The 21,341-nt window shown below is 41.2% G+C and overlaps 1 protein-coding gene across 2 annotated transcripts in view; it reads left to right on the forward strand.

Annotated features, from left to right (window-relative positions):
• RNPC3 (RNA binding region (RNP1, RRM) containing 3) overlaps positions 1-21,341 on the forward strand; it is a 49,756-nt gene that overhangs the window by 20,687 nt on the left and 7,728 nt on the right. For both annotated transcript variants that reach the window (XR_016314097.1, XM_089686605.1), the window contains exons 6-12: positions 2,230-2,298; positions 4,124-4,281; positions 10,734-10,853; positions 11,166-11,275; positions 14,182-14,367; positions 17,221-17,315; positions 17,398-17,456. Coding sequence is in view for 1 of the 2 variants with exons in the window: in XM_089686605.1 (XP_089542731.1) it covers positions 2,230-2,298; positions 4,124-4,281; positions 10,734-10,853; positions 11,166-11,275; positions 14,182-14,367; positions 17,221-17,315; positions 17,398-17,456 (797 nt within the window). In the remaining variant the exon portion in view is untranslated. The remainder of the gene's footprint in view (positions 1-2,229; positions 2,299-4,123; positions 4,282-10,733; positions 10,854-11,165; positions 11,276-14,181; positions 14,368-17,220; positions 17,316-17,397; positions 17,457-21,341) is intronic.

Consider the following 21,341-nt stretch of genomic DNA (forward strand, 5'->3'; position numbering starts at 1 on the left):
CGCCTACGACTAAGCTCATTCCTGAAAAGAAGTTTGTCAGATGGAATGAACAGATAATCTTTAAACTTTCATAGCAATTGGTTGTGTGGAATAAGGCCTCCATTTCTTTGCACGTTAGGACATTTACAAATGCAGAATGTGGGAGACAGCTGCTTGTGGGCTAGTTTGTAATATATGAAGCATTTTTGTAAACATTCTTTATTTTTAAAGTTCCAAAAGTAACATTTACAATTACATTTAATGTTTTTCTAAAAAAAATTTTTTGGTTTATATCTTTACAGTGTGAAGATGCAGATTTTATTCTATTTGATAAAATTGCAATAGATGTCTAATTGAACAGCGTTGTTTTGACCATCCTTGACTAGAATTGTGTAGTGGAGCATTTTTATGGAAAAATAAATAAGCAGACCAAGCACATTCTTCTATTTTCTTATGGTTCACAATCGGATTTTAGGCAACACCGAATAGTACAATTCTTACACAAATCTTACCAATAAAGGAAATAACATGACCCTGCTCAAAGCGGTATTGAACCCGAAAGCAAACATTTATTATATTGCAGCTTACCAATTCTTAGATGTGAAGGCTGTAATAGTTTGCTTTTTTTTTTTGGCCCCTTTCACACGGGCGGACCAATCAGGTTCGCTTGTATGTTTTTTAGGTGGACCTGATTGGACCACCCATTGCCTTATATGGAGCGGTGGATGTAAACTGATGTGTCCGTTTACAACTGCCTGCATCAGACCCGCTAAAAACAGATGGAAGGGGATCGGTTTCTCATTTGGCTAGCATATTGGATGACATCTGATGTAAAAGGGACAGGTGGTCTGTTTACATCCGACCACCCATAGAGGAAAGCTCGCTGTATCAGTGCCCGTTCTGCATAAACGGAGCAGACATGGATCTACCATCTGCCTGCTCAGCAGGGATCCTTTTTTTTTTTTTTTCTCTCCATTTTGTGGTTCTGCAAATGTAGTAGTTTTAAGTGTTGTGACAGACCATTTACCACTGTCAGGGGTGCTTCAAATGATAAGCTTTTATTTAAAACCTTAATCCCAAAAGGGAAAAAAAACCTGTTGCTTTAACTGCATGTGAGCTGGAGTCTTGTTGGTGAGTCTAAATCTGTCACCACATCTAATTATTGGTAAGCTGCAATATATTACGTTTTGGGTTTATTACTGCTTTAAGTGGCCCAAAAAAGCTCCACCTCCATATTCATGGTAGAGATGGTGAAATTTTCTTCATAGGTCTCAGTCATTACAGTGGAATTCCAGTCACAATATAACTACTCCCAGAAATGCCCCCCCCCCCCCCCCCAAACAGGCAATTTTTCTCCTTCACTGATGAGGCTGCACAGATATGCACCACTGATGGGCACTGATGAAGCTGAACTGGTGGGTACTGATGAGGCTGCACTGATGGACACTGTTGGGATTGCACTGATGTACACTGTTGGGGCTGGGGGCTGCACTGGACTGCCTCTGATTTTTTTTTTAAATACATTTGCTGATTACCGGCTCTCTTCACTCTGTGACAGCGTGAGGAAAGTGCAGCCGATAACCAGCAACTCTATTCACATTGTGATCAGCTGTGTCATTGGACACAGCTAATCACATGGTAAAGGGGCACTGTGATTGGCTTTTTACCTGTGTCCGACAGACCGCGATCAGAGCTTGCTGGGGGCACACAGGAGGTGCAGTTCTGGAAGATGCCACGTGAAGCCCTCCCAGAACTAGACGACCGTGCTGTAGCTGTCATTCGGCTATGGCCTGGTCGTCAAGTGGTTAAGGATCTGCTATGTGAACTATCAATTTGTGAGATCAGTTAGGGTATACTTGGGGTTCTGTATTATGTACAGAAAGTCAGTGAGCCTAAAATCGCACCTAAGCCGGACCTCTCTGCTCAGGCAGCTGACAGGGCTCCCTTTCAATCTGCGCTGTCTTTGCACTGCATATATGTGAAAAGACACAATAGCAATAAATGTTATTTCACATGTCATGTGAATTGGATGCGGTTCAAAAATGCATCCAATTCACATGTATGTGAACCAACTCTTAACTGTTACACTGGAGCTCTAAGGAATATCCTTCTGTTATACTTTCAGTCAAATCTTAATGCATAATGGGTTATGCTTTGTTTAAGCTGCATGCATTTAATTTTAGTACAGTACAATCTGTACAATACGGTAATTGGTATCCTTGCTATTTAATAAGATACATTTTATTTTAGGTGTTGCATTTAATGAACAAATTGAATCTCCCTGCTCCGTTTGGACCTCTTACTGCGCAGCCTCCTTTGGTGAGCAGATGTTTGTATTACATTGTCTTGTGCACTGTGTTTAACACACAGCATACTTATGACTTTGTACATTTGCATGGGTTTACAGTTACGATCCAAAACGTTCTAGCTGGTTAACCTATATAGTGTTTGTGGTTTATATATTAACATGATTCCCTTATAATAACAACCAGGACTAAAAACATTATATATACTATATTGCCAAAAGTATTGGGACGCCTGCCTTTATACGCACATGAACTTTAATGGCATCCCAGTCTTAGTCCGTAGGGTTCAGTATTGAGTTGGCCCACCCTTTGCAGCTATAACAGCTTCAACTCTTCTGGGAAGGCTGTTCACAAGGTTTAGGAGTGTCTATGGGAATGTTTGATCATTCTTCCAGAAGCTCATTTGTGAGGTCAGGCACTGATGTTGGACAAGAAGGCCTGGCTCGCAGTCTCCGATCTAATTAATCCCAAAGGTGTCCTGTCAGGTTGAGGTCAGAACTCTGTGCAGGCCAGTCAAGTTTCTCCACCCCAAACTCGCTTATCCATGTCTTTATGGACCTTGATTTGTGCACTGGTGCACAGTCATGTTGGAACAGGAAGGGACCACCCCAAACTGTTCCCACAAAGTTGGGAGCATGAAATTGTCTAAAATGTCTTGGTATGCTGACGCCGTAAGAGTTCCCTTCACTGGAACTAAGGGGCCAAGCCCAACCCCTGAAAAATAACCCCACACCATAATCCCCTCCCACCAAACTTTGCACAATGCAGTCAAGCAAGTACCATTCTCCTGGCAACCGCCAAGCCCAGGCACGTCCATCGGATTGCCAAACAGAGAAGTGTGATTTGTCACTCCAGAGAACACATCTCCACTTTTCTAGAGTCCAGTGGTGGTGTGCTTTTCACCATTGTATCCATGCTTTGCATTGCACTTGGTGGTGTAAGGCTTGGATGCACCTGCTCGACCATGGAAACCCATTCCATGAAGCTGTCTACGCACTGTTCTGCTAATCTGAAGGACACACGAAGTTTGAAGCTATTGGTTCTGCAGACGGTTGGTGACTTCTGCTCACTGCACTTCAGAATGCGCGGACCATTTTACGTGGCCTACCACTTGGTGGCTGAGTTACTGTTGTTCCCAGTTGCATCCACTTTGTTATAATACCACTAACTGTTGACTGTGGAATATTTAGTAGCAAGGGCATTTCACGGATGGACTTATCACACAGGTGGCAACATATCACGGTACCACACTTGAATTCATTGAGCTCCTTAGAGCGACCCATTCTTTCACCAATGTTTGTAGAAGCAGTCTGCATGCCTAGGTGTTTGATTTTATACACCTGTGGCCATGGAGGTGATTTGAACTCCTGAATCCAATGATTTGGAGGAGTGTCCCACTACCTATGGCAATATAGTGTATTTATTAATATGAAATATTGCATATTCGAGTGATCCTATCAAATATGTTGCTCCCTCAAGAATCTACCACTCAAAAGAATGCTGTATACTGGGAAACCAACACTTCGTAAGTGTCCTTCTGCCCTGTCCCCCTGCAGCTTTTATTGGTTCCTTGCTCTGACCTTTAGGACACTGCAGGACATAAAAGCAACATGGGGGTCTACAGTAGGAAACAGTGAAAATTCATAAACTATGGACATTGGCAGAGATGTGTAAGCATGTGAAGTTTTTTTTTTTGTTTGTTTGTTTGTTTTACCGAGAGCAGCATTTTTTCTGTTTGTGTTTTGAGCCAGCGGGTGATATGTTTTAAAGTTTTTCTGTACTTGTGTAGGCATTTGAACTGTCATAAGGTATTTTTTTTTTCACATCTGTTGCATCAGTATGCAGATCATTTTTCTGCACCGACACTATACCCACCAGTCCCACCTGACCTTCCGGAGAACCCTCCACTACCAGAACTGGATGACGACTATGATATGGATGTGTCCAGCAGGGAAGAGTCAGAGTATGAAAGTGGAGATGACGAAGAAAAGGAGAGGTAGGTCTGGACTGAAATGCTAGAAAATCTGTTCAGTCTGCTTTCATAAGTGGTACAAGTCAATAAAGAATATAACGTGTCGGTATGCATTAGGGTGTCAGACTATCTTGGTGCTTGGTTATAAAACACAATCTTGTAAATGTGCTACCAGAAATATTGAAGCCCATTAATTAGTGATAATCACTAGTGAATTAATCACTTACTTTTTTTTTTTTTTTTTTTTAAACCACACATATGCAATCGTTGGACTAAATATTGTATTGGAACATAGTAGTTTTCCAGTACACCCTGTCAATATTCTGACCCTCATTAGTAATCAGTAAGGACTGTCCTTTTTCTAAATATTGAACTCGCCTGTCAAATTTGCTATTCGAGACCTGCTGTTTGTTGGTGAATTTGGGCTGAATGAGTATCGCAATTTGTAATCAGACTATGTGTTTGTGTCAGGTCAAGTTATTCATAAAAAAAGTTTTTTGGGTTTTTTTTTCCCTTTCAAGCACGAATAAAATAATGACTGTACATTAGCAAACACAACTGTTGGCACTTAGGTATCTTTAATGGCCCTTGGGGCTGTTTGAGTTCCATTTATGCAGGCCATAGATGGGTCGAAAATCGGCCGATTTTTCGGCCGAAAATAAAATCGGCCGATTTTCGGATCGTTAGTGGGCGATTTGGTCGGCCGTTTTTCGGTATTTTGGCCGTTTTTTTTTTTTTTTTTTTCGGTAAAGTTGGAAAAAAATCGGCCGATTTTGCCGATCGGCCGATTTTCGCGGCAATTAGTGGGCAAATCGGCCAATTTTTTACCGATAAAAAATCTGCGCATGAGCAGTGACCTGCAAGAGGAAGACAAAAAGAAGAAAAAGAAGAAGAGGAAGACGATGAATAAGAGGATGAAGAAGAAGAGGAGGATGAGGAAGAAGAGGAGGATGAGGAAGAAGAGGAGGATGAGGAAGAAGAGGAGGATGAGGAAGAAGAGGAGGATGAGGAAGAGGAGGATGAGGAAGATGATGAAGAAGAGGAGGATGAGGAAGATGATGAAGAAGAGGAGGATGAGGATGATGATGAAGAAGAGGAGGATGAGGATGATGATGAAGAAGAGGAGGATGAGGATGAAGAAGAAGAGGAGGATGAGGATGAAGAAGAGGAGGATGAGGATGAAGAAGAGGAGGATGAGGATGAAGAAGAGGAGGATGAAGAAGAGGAGGATGAGGAGGATGAAGAAGAAGAGGAGGATGAGGATGAAGAAGAATTCCAGTCCAGCAAAAAGTGTCTCTGCAGAGAGCTCCGCTATTTCTGACAGTTCTCTGACAGTTCCTTGACATTTACAGAGGTTGAAACATTGTATCTATTTGTTTCCGAATAAAAACATCTGTATCCTAAATGGAAACAAATACATACATTGTTGCAACTTCTATAAATGTCAAGGAACTGTCAAAGAAATAGTAGAGCTCTCTGCAGGGACACTTTTTGCCGGCTCTAGACGGGTAGAAAATCGGCCGATTTTTTTTTTTACCATTGATGGTAACGTCGGCCACTTGAACAACCGATTTTTCGTTTTTTAAAAGAAAAATCTGCAGTTTTTCTCCCCATCTATGGCCTGCATTAGAGCTGAACTCCAAAAGTAAAAGTCCTCCCTGCAGTGGGGCTGCTCCCGCACTACCAGGGGTTAACTGGTTGTGACTAGAGGGGACCAGGTAAAGTAGATTCTGCTCCTTCAAGCTGCTGGCCTGGTCCCTGCTGCCTGTTTTCCCTGCAGGTCTCCTGATGAGTGTGAGTGTCTGTCTATCATACACACATTTCACCTATAGGTATTTGTTTAGAGTAGGCCTTGGGCACACTACAAGCTAATCTAAACAATTAAAATGAGGGGAAATGCAATCTGTCCCCACTGTCACAGATACACACTGAGTTCCCCTCATTAATATACAGTGCAGAAGATCCTAAGACTTTGTTAAAACAGTGTAAAACCCCATGCACACTGGGCATTTTAGCCCTGGTGCATAATGCTCTGATGTTTAGCTGTAGGGACAGGTGTATGCGCTCAGTGATGAATGCCTGGAACACAAGAAGTCTCTGTTCTTAGCATTCAGTGCTGGGTACATACTGTTCTAAACACCAGTTGGTATTCCGTGCAGCCGCAGCAGCTGCCAGCCTCTCATAGGATTTTACAGGCTGCTGACAGAAGGGCTGGACAGGACACCTGTGCCCTCCGCCCGCAGCTCAAGGCCCCCAGTGTGTGTATGGAGTCTAACATCTAGTTTAAAACTAATAATGAAATCTGCCAGCACAGTGCAGACAGAGTTAATTACTTTTTGTTTTTGTCTGTTTTCTTTTTTTAAGTTACTCTGTGACTAAGAACAATTAACAAATGAAGTGGACCTATACCCATAACAACTTGATTACTTAGTTACATAGCTAGTCTGGCTGAATAAAAACTAAAGTCCATCCAGTTCAACCATGAAAAAAAAATTATAACCCACACTTGATCCAGAGAAAGACAAAAAACCCAGCAAAGCATGACCCAACTTGCTCCTGCAGGTGGAAAAATTCCTTCCTGATCCCCCAAGAGGCAATCGGATATTCCCTGGATCAACTTTACATATAAATGTTAGTATCCAGTTATATTCTGTGTATCCAAGAAATAATCCAGGCCTTTTTTAAAGCAATCCACTGAGCTGGCCAGAACCAACTCTTGAGGGAGTTTATTCCATATTTTCACAGCACTCACTATGAAGAATCCTTTCCGTTTTTGAAGATAGCATTTCTTTTTCTCCAGCCATAGAGTGCCCCCTTGTCCTCTGTGATGACCTCAGGGTGAATAACTCTACACAGAGTTCACTATATGAACCACTGATATATTTATGCATGTTGATCATATTCCCCCTTAATCTCCTCTTCTCAAGAGAGAATAAATTCAGTTCGTCTAATCTTTCCTCATAGCTGAGCTGATTAAGAAAAAAATGTTTGTTAGCAAGAAATATACACTCCACATTAATAATTATGCCACCAAAATTAGTGAGTGCTGTTATTTTGCCTCCAGCATTTTTCCCGTTTTTTCTTGCTGGAGGCTGCCATTTTGGTGAGGCCCAGAGCCCCTGAACAGAAGTAAATCATAAATCGTCACTTTCCTGAAATGCTGGTTTTGCTTAAGCTGGCCATACATGGATCGAATTCCAAAAAGGTTTTTTCGAAAATCTTTTCTGAGAATTTTCGTTTCAATTTTGCATCATTAGTGGGCTGCAATAATGGCTGATTTTCGAGCAACCATTGAATTTGAGTGATTGGACATGTTGGAAATATTTGGAAAAACCAACTAATTTCTAATCAATGATGGAAGAATCGTACAAGAAATGTAATTGAAAAAGAAATGAGTGCGAGCTTGACCTGGAAAAAAAAGAAAATTCTTGGCCACGAAAATTCTTTTCTGTAGCGACATGAGGTGAAATTAAAGGCTTGGTTGGTCAAATTTTGAAATATATGGTGGCACCATCGGATTACTAAATGCACTAAATTTCCAATTTTCTAAAGAAAATTGGTTCAGAATTCGACCCATGTATGGCCTGCATTACTGTCACATTTGTAGGGGCTCTCAGCAAAACTGTCAAACCATCGAATGGCTGGTGCCTTAACTGATCATATATGCAGCACCCCAGCAGTTGCAGATCAAACAGAAGCAGCTACCTTGTCTGTAAAGCATAGCAGGGTTAGCTTAATTCTGCTTCAAGGTTGTCAGCAGATATGCCTCTACAGATTCAGCAGTGGCTAAAAATGGAGATCAACTGAGCGACTGCAAAGCAATGTGAGACCGTGTATTACTATATTTTAACCACTTGCCTACCGGGCACTTCTATCCCCTTCCTGTCGCACTTTGAATGACAATTGCGCGGTCATGCAACACTGTAACCAAACAGCATTTCTCCAAACGTCTTGCGTGACACACGGGGGGAGGGGGTTTTCGGGTTCAGGCTCAGAGGAGGGGGACGACGGTGAAGTTTGCTCCTCCAGAGGTTCCAGATACAAAATTGGCCCTTGATGATGTAGACGACCTCCTTAAGGTTATCTATGAAACTTTCGAGATCGAGGAGGAGGATGGATGCCTGTCTAAACATGACCTCATGTATCAGGGTCTACATACTAAAAAGACTAGGGTCTTTCCCATTCATAGTTCCCTAGTTGATACCATTAATCTGGAATGGGAAAACCCTGAGAGGAAACCTCAAAGATTTCCTTTTGAGGATAACGGATCCCAGCCATGGAACAAGATTCCAAAGTTGGACGCCCCTTAATCTAAAGTCTCTAAAAAGACGGACTTAGTATTTGATGATATGTGAGCCCTAAAGGATCCTATGGATAAAAGAGATGAAGTCTTACTCCGGAGGGCCTGGGATCCCGCCTCTTATTGGCTTTATCGGCCACCTGTGTCGCCAGAAATTTGGAATGCTGGCTTTCCCAGTTAGTCACATCTCTCGGCAGGGACCTCCAGACAGCAAATTATCATTATACCTAGTTTTCTTCAGGGCTTTCATTTGGTGGTAAATGATAATGGATGTATCCTTATATTTATTTATTTTTTTTAACCACTTCCCACCTGGACTATAGGAAAATGATGGCTGGGCAGGACTCTCGTCTATCCGGGAGGGCGTCATATGACTTCCTTCCCAGATTGCAGCTTGCGTGTTGTGGCCAGATCTGTCACTGGCTGTGTACCTCAAATATAGCCGAAGATCTGTGTACCGGCCCCATTGCCAGTAGCATGTGACCTGCTGTGACCAATCACAGCAGGTCACATGACAGTTGTAAACAATGGATGGCTTCCTTTCATGCCATCCATTGCACACAAGTGAATCTAGCTGTGAATGGTCACAGCGATCACAGGCTGGGCCAATCACATTCCATTTGTGTCATGTGATTAGCCGTGGCCAATCACCGCTAATCACAACAAAAAAACCTGAATGAATCGATTTCATACAGTTAAAAGATTGCTTATAGCAAAGAAATTCTTTGCTATAAGCAATCAAATTGTGTAAAAAAAATAAATAAATACCGATCACTTCCCTAAAGTAGTACAATGTCACTATGGTAACATTATACTAATTTGGTCATAGTGTAATATGAAAACAAAATCTTAAATCATAATAAAATTGAAAAAAAAAGATCAATTTTTTTTTTTTCCCTGCTGTCACCAGTCAGTATCCCTGATCACCGCCACACCAGTTATATGATGGCACTGTACTGCACTGGTGACAGTATTTAAAAAAAAAAAAAAGAATTTGTGAAAAGAATTTTTTTAATTTCTTCATTTTCCAAAACATTATGACAAAAATTGTGACAAAAAAACTCGCCATGCCTCTTTGAAATACGTCAAGCTGTCTACTTTGCAAAAAGGGGTAATTTGGGGGATATCTGTACTGTTCTGACATTCTTGGATCTCAAGAAATTAGATTGGCTGTCAGTACTTCAAGACTGATCAATTTTCAGATATATCCCATAGTTTGTGAACTCTATAACTTTCCTACAGACTAAATACTGATTTGGATTGTTTTCACCAAAGACGTAGCAGAATACATCTTGGCCTAAATTTATGAAGAACAATTATTTATTTGCAAACTTTTATAACAGAAACAAAGAAAACGTGTTGGGTTTTTTTTTTTCAAAATTTACGGTCTTTTGGTAATTTAGCAAAAAATGAAAACCCCAGTGGTGATTAAATACCACCAACAGAAAGATCTAGTTGTGTGAACATGATGATAAAAATTTAGTTTGGGTACAGTGTTGCATGACTGCACAATTGTCGTCCAAATTGTGAAAGCGCTGAAACCTGAACGTTGGCCTGGGCAGGAAGGGGGTAAAAGTGCCTGGAAGTGGTTAATGTAGCTGTATATTTCTTGTTACTTCCATAACCTACCACCAAAAGATGACCCAAAATAAATTCTGCTGAAGCAGCGATTCTATATTTTGTATGTTACCTGCTGTATGTACCCTTCATACAGCTCAGTGCGCGTTTTTGCTTTTTTTTTCCCATATATCCTACCTAAAGCACACTAATACTAAATACCTTTTATATTTTATTTTTTTATTAATTCTGCCCAAAATGTACTGACCTTGACCTTTTGACCCTAACCCTGGCACTGACCTAGATCAAACCTTGATCTAGGTGGGGTTTTTTTTTTCTAATAATATATATATCTTTTTTTTTCTTTTTTTTTTTTTTTTACACACTGTTGTTGGGTCACATATATGCGTACACTCAGCGGTTAAGTATGGCGAATTGGTATTGTCTAAAAATCAAAGTTGCTAAGTACTGCTCGTTAATAGGAATATTGTTCAAATGGAAGTATGATTTAATTTACTAGTGATAAAAAAAAAACTAGCTTGAGTATCTAATATTGCATTGGAAAGTCACATTTGCAGAATGTATTTAATTGCGTGACTTGTTCTTTTGAAATACCCAGGGCTGTTCGTCTTAAAGAATTGGCAGATATGCTGCCGAAGCGACCAAGTCAGAAGAAACAATCTCGTCCTCGAAAAAAGATGAGGATTAAAGACCTTATTAGCATGCCTGCTGCACCCCAGTGAGTCCTGGAATCATGTATATTTGTAGATCTTTGTGCGACAATAGATGGAATGTTTATGGGCATTTATAAAATTACTAGGCCCGTACATATTCAAAACTATGTTAGGGAATTGGCAAGAGCAATAGTACACTTTTTTTTTTTTGCTTTTCTTGCTTGTCATTTTTCAATATGTTAGTTTTGATTGAGTTTTTCCATTGCCTACTACGTACTTGAGGTTTCCATTCAGAAAGGAATTCTAGAGAAGATAGCTGTGTGAAAAATGCGTTAAAATGTTTCTGTGCCATTTAATTTCTTGTCCTTTTTTTCCAGACATGCACATGCACCACTATTACCATCTGAGGTGTTTGAACAGCCATGTATTGTAGGTCCTAAAAAAATGGAATTCCACATTCCAGCAGATGTACCCATTGCTGCTGATGGTAAGCTTGATATAATTAATGCTAGCCATTTTGTATATTTTAAATACCTTTATTCATATATAGTTTGAGATTATGTATATGGGAGTGAGATTATTTGTTCATTGCTTTAGTGTTTACTTTGGAATACTACTGAATGGTTGTGCCTTTAACTTCTTTTTCTCACGATACAACTCTGTCTCAGCTGTCTTAGTGAAAACAATATACAGTACTTATTGTGTGACTTTTATCTTTTCTGTGCAATTGTTAAGCAGGGAAGTTGAATGAGACTGCATTCAATACACAACTTTTGGTTGGTCCATATTAAATACATGAAAGGAACATCATCTGTGTGAAAGTCCTAAAAATAAATTACCTTTGAAAGTCATAAAGTATACCTGACCTGGCCTCATTCTTTCTAAAGTAACAACTGAAGTTGTAGGTATCTTATGGTGGTAGCAAGTACCTTAGTGTCATTTAAGAGCTGAATAACTGAGTAGGGCATAGTGCTGGGTGGGCCTAGGATTTAGTGCTTGTACAGCCTGGACCTAGGATCCAGTAGACTCCACAGAATCACAGGGATCAAATTAAGGGTTAAAGGCAAAGTCCACTTTTTGGGACCATATTTGTTACAGCCATATTTAGGGTGTAACATGAAAATGACCCTTAAAAAGGTGGACTTTTTAACACTTACAGGCAATGTAGGGTTTCTGTCTTAATTAGGGTAACTTTTAAGCAAACCCTGCAGTAAAATCATAATGTATTGGTTTGTTGACAAAACACTGTTCTCTATAAAATCTAGGTAATAATAGAACTATTTGTAACAAGCATATTTCTTGAATTTGAACAATTGACAATGGGCTGTTTTTATTCAAGTGTAATACATGTTCATATTAGAGAGGAACCACACCGCATCTGAGCACCACAAACCAAAAACATTTTTAACATTCAAAGCAAACTTGCCCATCCACTCATGTATCCATGCTTTGTTTTGTTGAGAAATCACTGAAAAACACCCCCTAGCATTTCTGGCTGTAGCCATCTTGAGTAACAGATGGCTCATGTAGCATTTATTTCTTGGAATCCATCCGCCCATAGCTTGGGCATGCAGGCAGGAAGGGAGGGTGTGCTTAGCTGAGAGAGACCCCTCTTGAAGACGCCTGGGATGTATGACATCATTTGTTTAGGCCTGAAAACTAGGAGGTACCGTATTTGCCGGCGTATAAGACGTCTGGGCGTATAAGACGACCCCCCTACTTTTCCTGCTAAAATGTAGTGTTTGGGCTATACTCGCCATATAAGACTACCCCTCTTCCAATGCACACCAGTGGGAGGAATAGTGCCCCATCATTGATGTCAGTGGGAGGAATAGTGCCCCATCATTGGTGTCAGTGGGAGGAATAGTGCCCCATCATTGGTATCAGTGGAAGGAATAGTGCCCCATCATTAATATCAGTGGGAGGAATAGTGCCCCATCATTGATGTCAGTGGGAGGAATAGTGCCCCATCATTGATGTCAGTGGGAGGAATAGTGCCCCATCATTGATGTCAGTGGGAGGAATAGTGCCCCATCATTGATGTCAGTGGGAGGAATAGTGCCCCATCATTGATGTCAGTGGGAGGAATAGTGCCCCATCATTGGTATTAGTGGCAGGAATAGTGCCCCATCATTGGCATTAGTGGCAGGAATAGTGCCCTATCATTAGTATCAGTGGGAGGAATAGTGCCCCATCATTGGTATCAGTGGCAGGAATAGTGCCCCATCATTGGTATCAGTGGCAGGAATAGTGCCCCATCATTGGTGTCAGTGGGAGGAATAGTGCCCCATCATTGGTGTCAGTGGGAGGAATAGTGCCCCATCATTGGTGTCAGTGGGAGGAATGGTGTCCCATCATTGGTGTCAGTGAGGGGTGGAATAGTGCCCCATCATTGGTGTCAGTGGGGGGTGGAATAGTGCCCCATCGTTGGTGTCAGTGGGGGGGGGAATAGTGCCCCATCGTTGGTGTCAGTGGGGGGGAGGAATAGTGCCCCATCGTTGGTGTCAGTGGGGGGGAGGAATAGTGCCCCATCGTTGGTGTCAGTGGGAGGAATAGTGCCCCATCGTTGGTGTCAGTGGGAGGAATAGTGCCCCATCGTTGGTATCAGTGGGAGGAATAGTGCCCCATCGTTGGTATCAGTGGGAGGAATAGTGCCCCATCATTGGTATCAGTGACACCAATGATGGGGCACTATTCCTCCCACTGAGACTTGCTGACCCTGTTCTCGTATGGTGCTGCTGCAGCCAGCATATGTGGTTGCAGCAGCACCTCTACACAGAACACTTACCTGCTGCTCCGGCACTCAATTTTCGCGGGGCCGCTCGGCTCCGCCCCCTCGCCGGTGATTGGCCGCCTGTGTGCCTTTCCTGAGCTACAGTTCTGGCGGCCAATCACAGGTGAGGAGGCGGAGCCGAGCAGTCGCACGAACATCCAGTGGCCGAACTGAAGGAGACGCCGCGCTTCCTGGACCGGATCGTCGTGGGACTGGATCCAGGTAAGAGACATCAGCCCCTGCAAACCCCTGTACTTAATGCCGCAGCCCCCCTAACATGTGTACCGGCGTATAAGACGACCCCCGACTTTTGAGAAGATTTTCAAGGGTCAAAAAGTCATCTTATACGCCGGCAAATACGGTAACTGTAAAACTGTAAAAAAAAAAGAAGATATGATCTACCTTCCTATCTATTTACTAATGCTAGCAGCATAAGGATTAAAATAGCCAATGTTGACTAAGAGAGTGAAGTTGCACTGGTCTGTAAATGTTTTTAACATTGTGCTTTTTTTATCTATATTTATGTAAATTATAATTGTAGTGCATGCAATTAATGTAGGTGGAATTGTTTAGTCTTACAATTACTAAGAAATGGCATTTATCTATTTCTGTTTCCACAGCTCCTGTTCAAGTAGAAGCAAGGACCATTTTACAGCAAAGTAAGGAGATGCCAGGATTTGGAAAGATCTATCCTGCTCATGTATCTAAGGATGATGATGAAGACGACGACGGAGAGGTTGAAGATGATTTGCCAAAAGAATTTATTTCCAGGAGGGAATTGGAGAAAAAAAGAATTTCAAAAGAAGGCAAGTTTTCTATGTAGATGACCCATAAGTCTGCCAGTAATTTATGCCCAGTCACTCATTGTGGTAATATTTGTAGTCGTTAGCCATAAATAAAAACCTCACATGAGAGGAATATATACCATCTAGAAAAATTGTGCCAGTTTGTGACTAGAGTAGTTTTGGGAGTGGATGTAGGTTCCCTATAAGACCATTAAATTATTTTTTTTTTTTTGTGGCTTTTAGCAAAAACATTTTTAACAAATATTTCTTCCTCCTGTGATCAGGAGCGGGTCATTTCCTTTCTCTAATTATGTGGAGAAAAGGTGCAGTATGTGCACAGCCAGGGAATCTTTCAGTTCTAACAGGAAGCAAGAAGGGCCATTTCTGTGCATCTGTTCATATTTGCTCACCTTCCATCTCTTCTTGGGACTAATTTTGACATTTAGGGTATTAAGCAAATAGGAGACTTAAAAATGGCTATCTTCATCAGCTGTGGCAAAGTGAGCGCCCATTTATTTTTTGGTAAGCAGGAGCAGGCAGCATTGGTGGGCTAATGCTTGTTTTGGTCGTTTATGGTGATCATTGCAACTTTGTCACACGACAGCACAATGGTCAAGCGCAGATTTTCTGTGGGTAAAAAAAAATTACACTAGGATCAATTCTAATATATACACAGACACAATCTGTTGGGTTTTTTTTGTAAAATATAAGCTGTTTGGTTGTGCTGAGTAAAGAGATACCCAACATGTCAAGCCTTAAAATTTTGCACGCCCATGAAACAATGGCAAATTTTGGTACCCAAAATTTTCCATAGACTGCACCTTACTTGTTTGCAGTGATATGTAACATGTGTATCGCAAATGATGTGTGTTTACATAATATAGGTGAGGGTAAGATGGTCTTAAATGTTTGTGTTTTGGGAGGGGGTGTTAAAGTGCTTGGGTGTAATTTTAATTTTTTTACGCAATTTTTTTTTTTTTTTTCTTCAAGTTATTGCTGTCACATAGGGGACCAATAGACTCTTGTGTGATGGCATGTTTACTTTGACAAGTTCTCTTCATTAAGACACTTGATGCATCCTATGCACTCCACTGAAGCTAATGGGACATAGGTCATAATCCATTAGCTTTTTCTTCCTGGCAGCTAGGGAAAGTGAGGAAGCAAGAAGTGACAAAATCCCTGTCACTTCTGATTTCTTATTAGGGGAGATCAGCTAATGAACATTCTCCCTCCTCTCTACTCAAATGTTAGAGGTCTGTGGAAGAGATTGCTCCCATCTAAAAGCCGACAGTTGGCTTGTCAGATTTACACTTACTCCCAGCAGTTGTTCCGTGGCTTGGTCCCAACCCCTGCTCCTTCCTCACTGGCTGTGATTGGCAGAGGCAAGAGATAGAGCTTCTGCTCTTGTGCACATCAGGATAGGGCTCAGGTGAGTATAAGGGAGTGCTGAGGGGGAGCATGAAGGTAAAAAATCCCTTTAGGCTTTAGAATCCCTTTAATGTTAGATAGTGTTCAGGTTTTTAATGCTGTCTGTATTCCGTTACTGCAATTCACTCTCTAATTGTCTTCATCACATATGTCACTGGAAATGAAAGTGTGTAAATCCAAAAATTTGAGGAGTTGCCAGAGCAGAAATACAGGAGTTCTTCCAGTGGGGATACTTGTCACCGTGACAACTGCTTAAGAGAGCCCATAGATGATTCAATTTTCTTTCCTTTTACCGCGGATTGAAGGAAAGGAAAATTGCTTGATTCCCCCATCAGTACTGAATGCCTTTTGCAGCACACAGTGATTACTGCTAGAGGCTATTGCCACAGGCAATAATCACATAAAGAAAAATCCGACAGACTGGTTGTACCCAAGTCAGTCGATGGATCAACTGGAGTACAATCAGCCTGCCCTACATAGATCATATCTTGGCAGGTCCCAGCTGAACTGGCTGGATTTCGACTCCTTTATGGCAGCCTTAAAAGGGGATATCCCTCCCATTGCAAAGATATCTGACTTCCTGTTGCATCTGCAGAATAGGAAGTGATGGGAAATCCAGCTGAGACACAGATGGCAAACCAAAAATGACAATGGCTTTGACATTCTCCTACTCTATCCAAATGAGAAATTACATTTTGGCTTTGGATGTACTTTAGTTGCAAACAATAATGTGGATTTTAATCATATCATTTCTCTGTCTCTTTGGTTATTGCTCAGTGGAAAAACCTTGCTTTTATATTAAGCTCATAGGAATATTTTTATACTTTTTGAGGACTGTATAAATAAATCTTACCCACCATTAAACACCTTCTGTTGGGATTTCCTGCAGTTTTACCCCAAGTACTCATCAGATTTCTGTAAAGAACCAGAAACACAAAAAAAAAAAAGAAAAAGAAAACTGGTTGATGCCAGGTTTACAAAGAACTGACATTTTGAATTTGTCAGTTCTACTAATTTGAGCGGCTGCAGATTGCAAACATAAATCGTTTTTAATAAATTACTGAATAGTTTATATAGCAATATGGTTTTTTTGACAAATGTTCTCCTTTTAATGTTAATCTTTAAAAAAAACCTCAATATTTTAACCACTTGCTGACCGATGTACCCATTAAAACATCTTGTCAGAAAGTGGTTATGCCAGGAACATGGTTCCAACTGGTGATTGGCTTTTTCTTGTAAAAGTGATGTGGGTAGCTTTACAGCTGCCCGATCACATTTACAGTGCTGCAAAGGACCCCCCACCCCTGATGTTTCCATAAAGAGTACCTGCCCAAAGCGATTACAAGGGGGCTTATTCGCCAAATGGTTAATAAACTGCAGTATAGTGAAAAGTTTGCGAAATAAATAGTAACCTTTTCATTTAAAACTGTTTATTCCCTGTTGTAGAAATGCGCCAGATTTCTGTGTTCAAGGGCTACGAGCCAGGAGAGCCAAACTGCAGACTCTATGTGAAAAATTTAGCAAAACAAGTTACCGAAAAGGTAATGTTCGCATGCAGGTTGTAGTCTGTTTTCTGTTGTCATGTACTCCATTTACCTACATATTGCACTTATTTTCCAACAGGAGCTCAAGTTTATATTTGGGAAGTTCATCAACTTTTTATCTGAAACCGAAAAGAACATGTAAGTAGCAGTTACTAGATTAGGTATGACAAAGTAGAAAAGGTACTTGCTTTTAGTTAACCTCTTAAGACCTACTTAACAGGTACAGATCTAGATTTTGAGTAGTATTTGCCATTACAGCCACTTTTTTATGGTACCATTGGGTAATAGCAAGCAACTTCAGGTGGTCAAAGGCACTGATTAATCATGTGAACAAATCTTAATCCTGCTTTCTATGGCGTGTGCTGCCAGTCTAATGGCCAACAATACTGCTAATAGTTATATTTAAAAAAAAAAAATACTGTGAATTATTTGTCTGAAAAAGATGCACACACATACCTAATAGTAGTGTGTTCTGCGTATAATGTAGTATTGTTAGTATTGTAAACAACTAATACCCCCCTACCCAGGTAAACCGTATTGACATGCTTATACAGAAATTTCTAAACGCATATTTTTGAATAGTACTTTTCAAGTATCATACAGTATAAATTCTTGATCTACACTAATCACAAATTGACAACTTTTAATCTTGCGTAATAAACTGTTTCCAATATTGAAAGTATACATGTTCCTGATTAGTTTTCTCTACTGGTTTCACGAACAGCTTTCACTTCCGGAGGAGGTTGAAACACCATGCTTGGCATGGGGGCAGACGTATGGCACAGATAATTTATAAGAAGACAGCTCCTATAAATCCCCTGGAGGCCTTGGTATTCCAAGAGGATGTTCTTAAATAAATATATATTATTATTTTTATTATTTATTTATTTTTTAGGCCTTTCTTCTCCAGAACATAGTATGACCATGTGAACATCCTGTGGTGCGGGTGTCCTTCCTCATATGAGGCAGGGTCTGTTAAAGAGCAACAATTTACTGCAGTGGTGGTGATGAGCACCCCCCCCTCTTTGGGTTATATGCTCTGTGGGTCCCCCATACTTCTGTGCTCCTTGTCCTCCAATACTGGTCATATGCCCACACATGATCATAATGTTTGATTTCAGACTGCTGAATATTGTTCCAGAAACATTTTTCAATCTTCTGAGGAAAAATTTGTATAATTTGTATACTGTAAGCAGTGATTTTAGGATGCAAGATAAAAATTTGTGAATTTTAAGCACTGGTGTAGCTTAGCAACTCAGTACCTCAAATGTTCTATTTAGTAATTGGTGTGTTAGAATTCATGCTTGGCGTGTGCATCATAAAATGCAGGAGGAGTCATAGGCAAAGGCTTCACAACATATGCTTTCTACCATGAACTTGCTTATTAATGCAATGCTTACTAGCCTTTGCCAAGGACCGGCAGAATCTCCTTTGCTTAAATAAGACTGAATGGGCACATAATGTCTGGCAAGGTTTAGAAACATTTTTCCCTTGCAAGCACAAATTGTGGTTCGCATGAGGGTTGGCCAGATCCCGAAAAAGGTTCCTTCCCTTTAGATTCTTTGCTGAGTCATATCCTATAGAAAAAGAATTTATGAAAATATGATTTGTCCCAGTAGTGGATCCTGCTATTTCTGTTGTCAACAAGCATCTCATTGTTCCTGTTCAGGATGTTCCCTTCTTTAAGAATTCTGTCAATAGCTGCTTTGAAACACTGTTTAAAGTAAACTATACTTTCACTGCTCCTGACTTGCAACTGACTATTGCAGCATTGTTCCATTTGTCAGACTCTTGCTAACTGGACTGGTCAAATGAATAGAGAATGCTATCCTGTGTTTGAGGACCTTTATTCTGCTGGAATATTTGCATCTCCTGCCCTTGATGCTGCTAATTTGTGTTGATGCCCTAGAGAATGTATTTCACTCAGTCTCTAGAATGACAATGCTCTCTGTGCACATGTGCATAAGTTTGTGGTTAAAGGTTTGGTTCGCTGAACCTGCCTGCAGAAGGTGTCTTTTGTGCATCCCTTTCAATGATGGGTGCCTGTTATGAGCAATCTCTTGATAAGGCTATCAAGGAAGTTATTGAGGGGTAAATGCTTCTTCCCACAGCTGCTACCTTTTTTCACCAAAAGCAGTCCTTTTAGTTGCACCCAAACATTCTCCTTTAAGGCAAAAGCTGGTCCATCCTTTCGTTGCAAGCCTCGGACACCAAAACCCTCCAAGCCTACCCAGAAGCCCTCTTAAAAGAGAAGTGCAGGATATGAAAAAAAAAACAAACGCATATACTCACCTAGGTGGATGCAGCATCGGTCTCCTGCTCCTAGAACTGAGGGATCAAAGACTGTTGATCGCTCAGTTCTTAGTCTTCAGTGAGCAGAGAGCCGGTGACTGTCAGTGACTGAGTGACGTCAGACGGCTGAATGTGGCTGACAGGATGAATTGCACTCTATTGATCCCCCGGGAGAAGTGAGGCTTTGGCCCTACTACTTTACCAATGAAGGGGCATCTCAACTCTCTGGAATAGGGGGATGCCTATTGGTATTTATGCCAGTCTGGATCAGAGACATCCAGACATCTGGGTTCACTCTGTCTTTTCAAGGGGCTGCAAAAAAAATAATTTCTATCCCTGTTCCCACCTTGATTCCTAACTTCCAATCTACCAGCTTCACCTCAAAGACATGCAGACTAGTGGGATGCCCTGAATCATCTTCAGGCACAAGGAATGGTAATTCCAATTCTTGCAGAGGAAAGGTTCAAACGTTTTTAATCAAACCTTTTCACAGTTACAAAACTGAATGGAGGCATTTATCCCCGTTTGGGGATAAAGTTCCCAAACCGATTTTTGCGTGTCCCCAAATTCCACATGGATCTTACAAGATCTGTCTTCACTATCAGATTAGGGATATTTCTTGCATCAGTGGACATCAAAGATGCCTATCATCACATTCCCCTCTTTCCCGCACACAAACACTTTCTAAGCTTTGCTGTAGGGGACCACCGCTTTCGGTTTGTCACCCTGCCATGCAAGCAGTCCTCTACACAAAAGTAATGGCTCCTCTCCTGGCCCTGCTAAGATTCCAGGGCATCCATTTCACAGTGAACCTGGAAGACCTTCCTCAGGCACGGTCCTGTTTTCTAACATTCAAATGACAATCTGGATCTGCCCTGCAGCCTTTCATCCTCAGGTGTATTTGTGTTTGATTTTGGACATGTCTCAGGCAAAGACATTCCTATCCCTGGAAAAGATTGCTTCTGTGAGGGCAAACTGTCAGACTGTGATCAACCCTGCATCTCATGACTCGCCTCTTGCATGAGGTTTCTGGACCTCATGGTAGCTCAGTTCCACTTGAGACCTCTGCAGAGCAACATTCTCATGATGTGAGACGAACAGATCATTTTTTGGATCGCCCTCTACTGCTTTCCAGCCAGGCAAAATTTTTATTTCCCTGTCATTGTGAGTTTTCAACTCTGCAATTCCTTGACTGTACATGGAACCTGGTCTCCACAGCATTCAATGCTCCCTTAAAACATTCTGGAACAGGGAGCCATAAGACTAGCATAAGACATTGGACACCTCTCCTACAACGTCAAGCAGTTAGGATGCAGTCAGACACCACCTCGGACTTTTGGTATCCCCTTGGTGGTATATGTAGGCCACAGCCGGCAGCCTGAATGAAGCAAACCTGATTCTCTCCTAGGCGGAGAGAATCATTCCAGCTCTCTCTGCTATTTTCTTAACAGAAGTGGAAAATTGACAAGCTGCCTCAAAAAGGGACATGCTGCTTCCTCTTAAACCATTGCTAGGTGGCTCAGTCAGCTAATTTGAAAAGCTTAAATGTTTCTTTCCTATCTGCGCCTATTCCATCAGATCTGTTGGTGTTCCTTTTCAGAATCAAATTTGCGTTTTGCAGGTTTGCAAGGCTGCCACTCGGTTTTGTTTTCATAACTTCTCAAAGTTTTTTTTTCGGGTAGATCTCTAGAGCTCTAATGATGTGTGAGCTTCTGCCCCAAGGTTCCTCAA

The sequence above is a fragment of the Staurois parvus genome, unplaced genomic scaffold (assembly GCF_062004578.1).
Source record: "Staurois parvus isolate SC_StPar_1 unplaced genomic scaffold, SC_StPar_1.0 ptg000402l, whole genome shotgun sequence".
Classification (NCBI taxonomy): Eukaryota; Metazoa; Chordata; class Amphibia; order Anura; family Ranidae; genus Staurois; species Staurois parvus.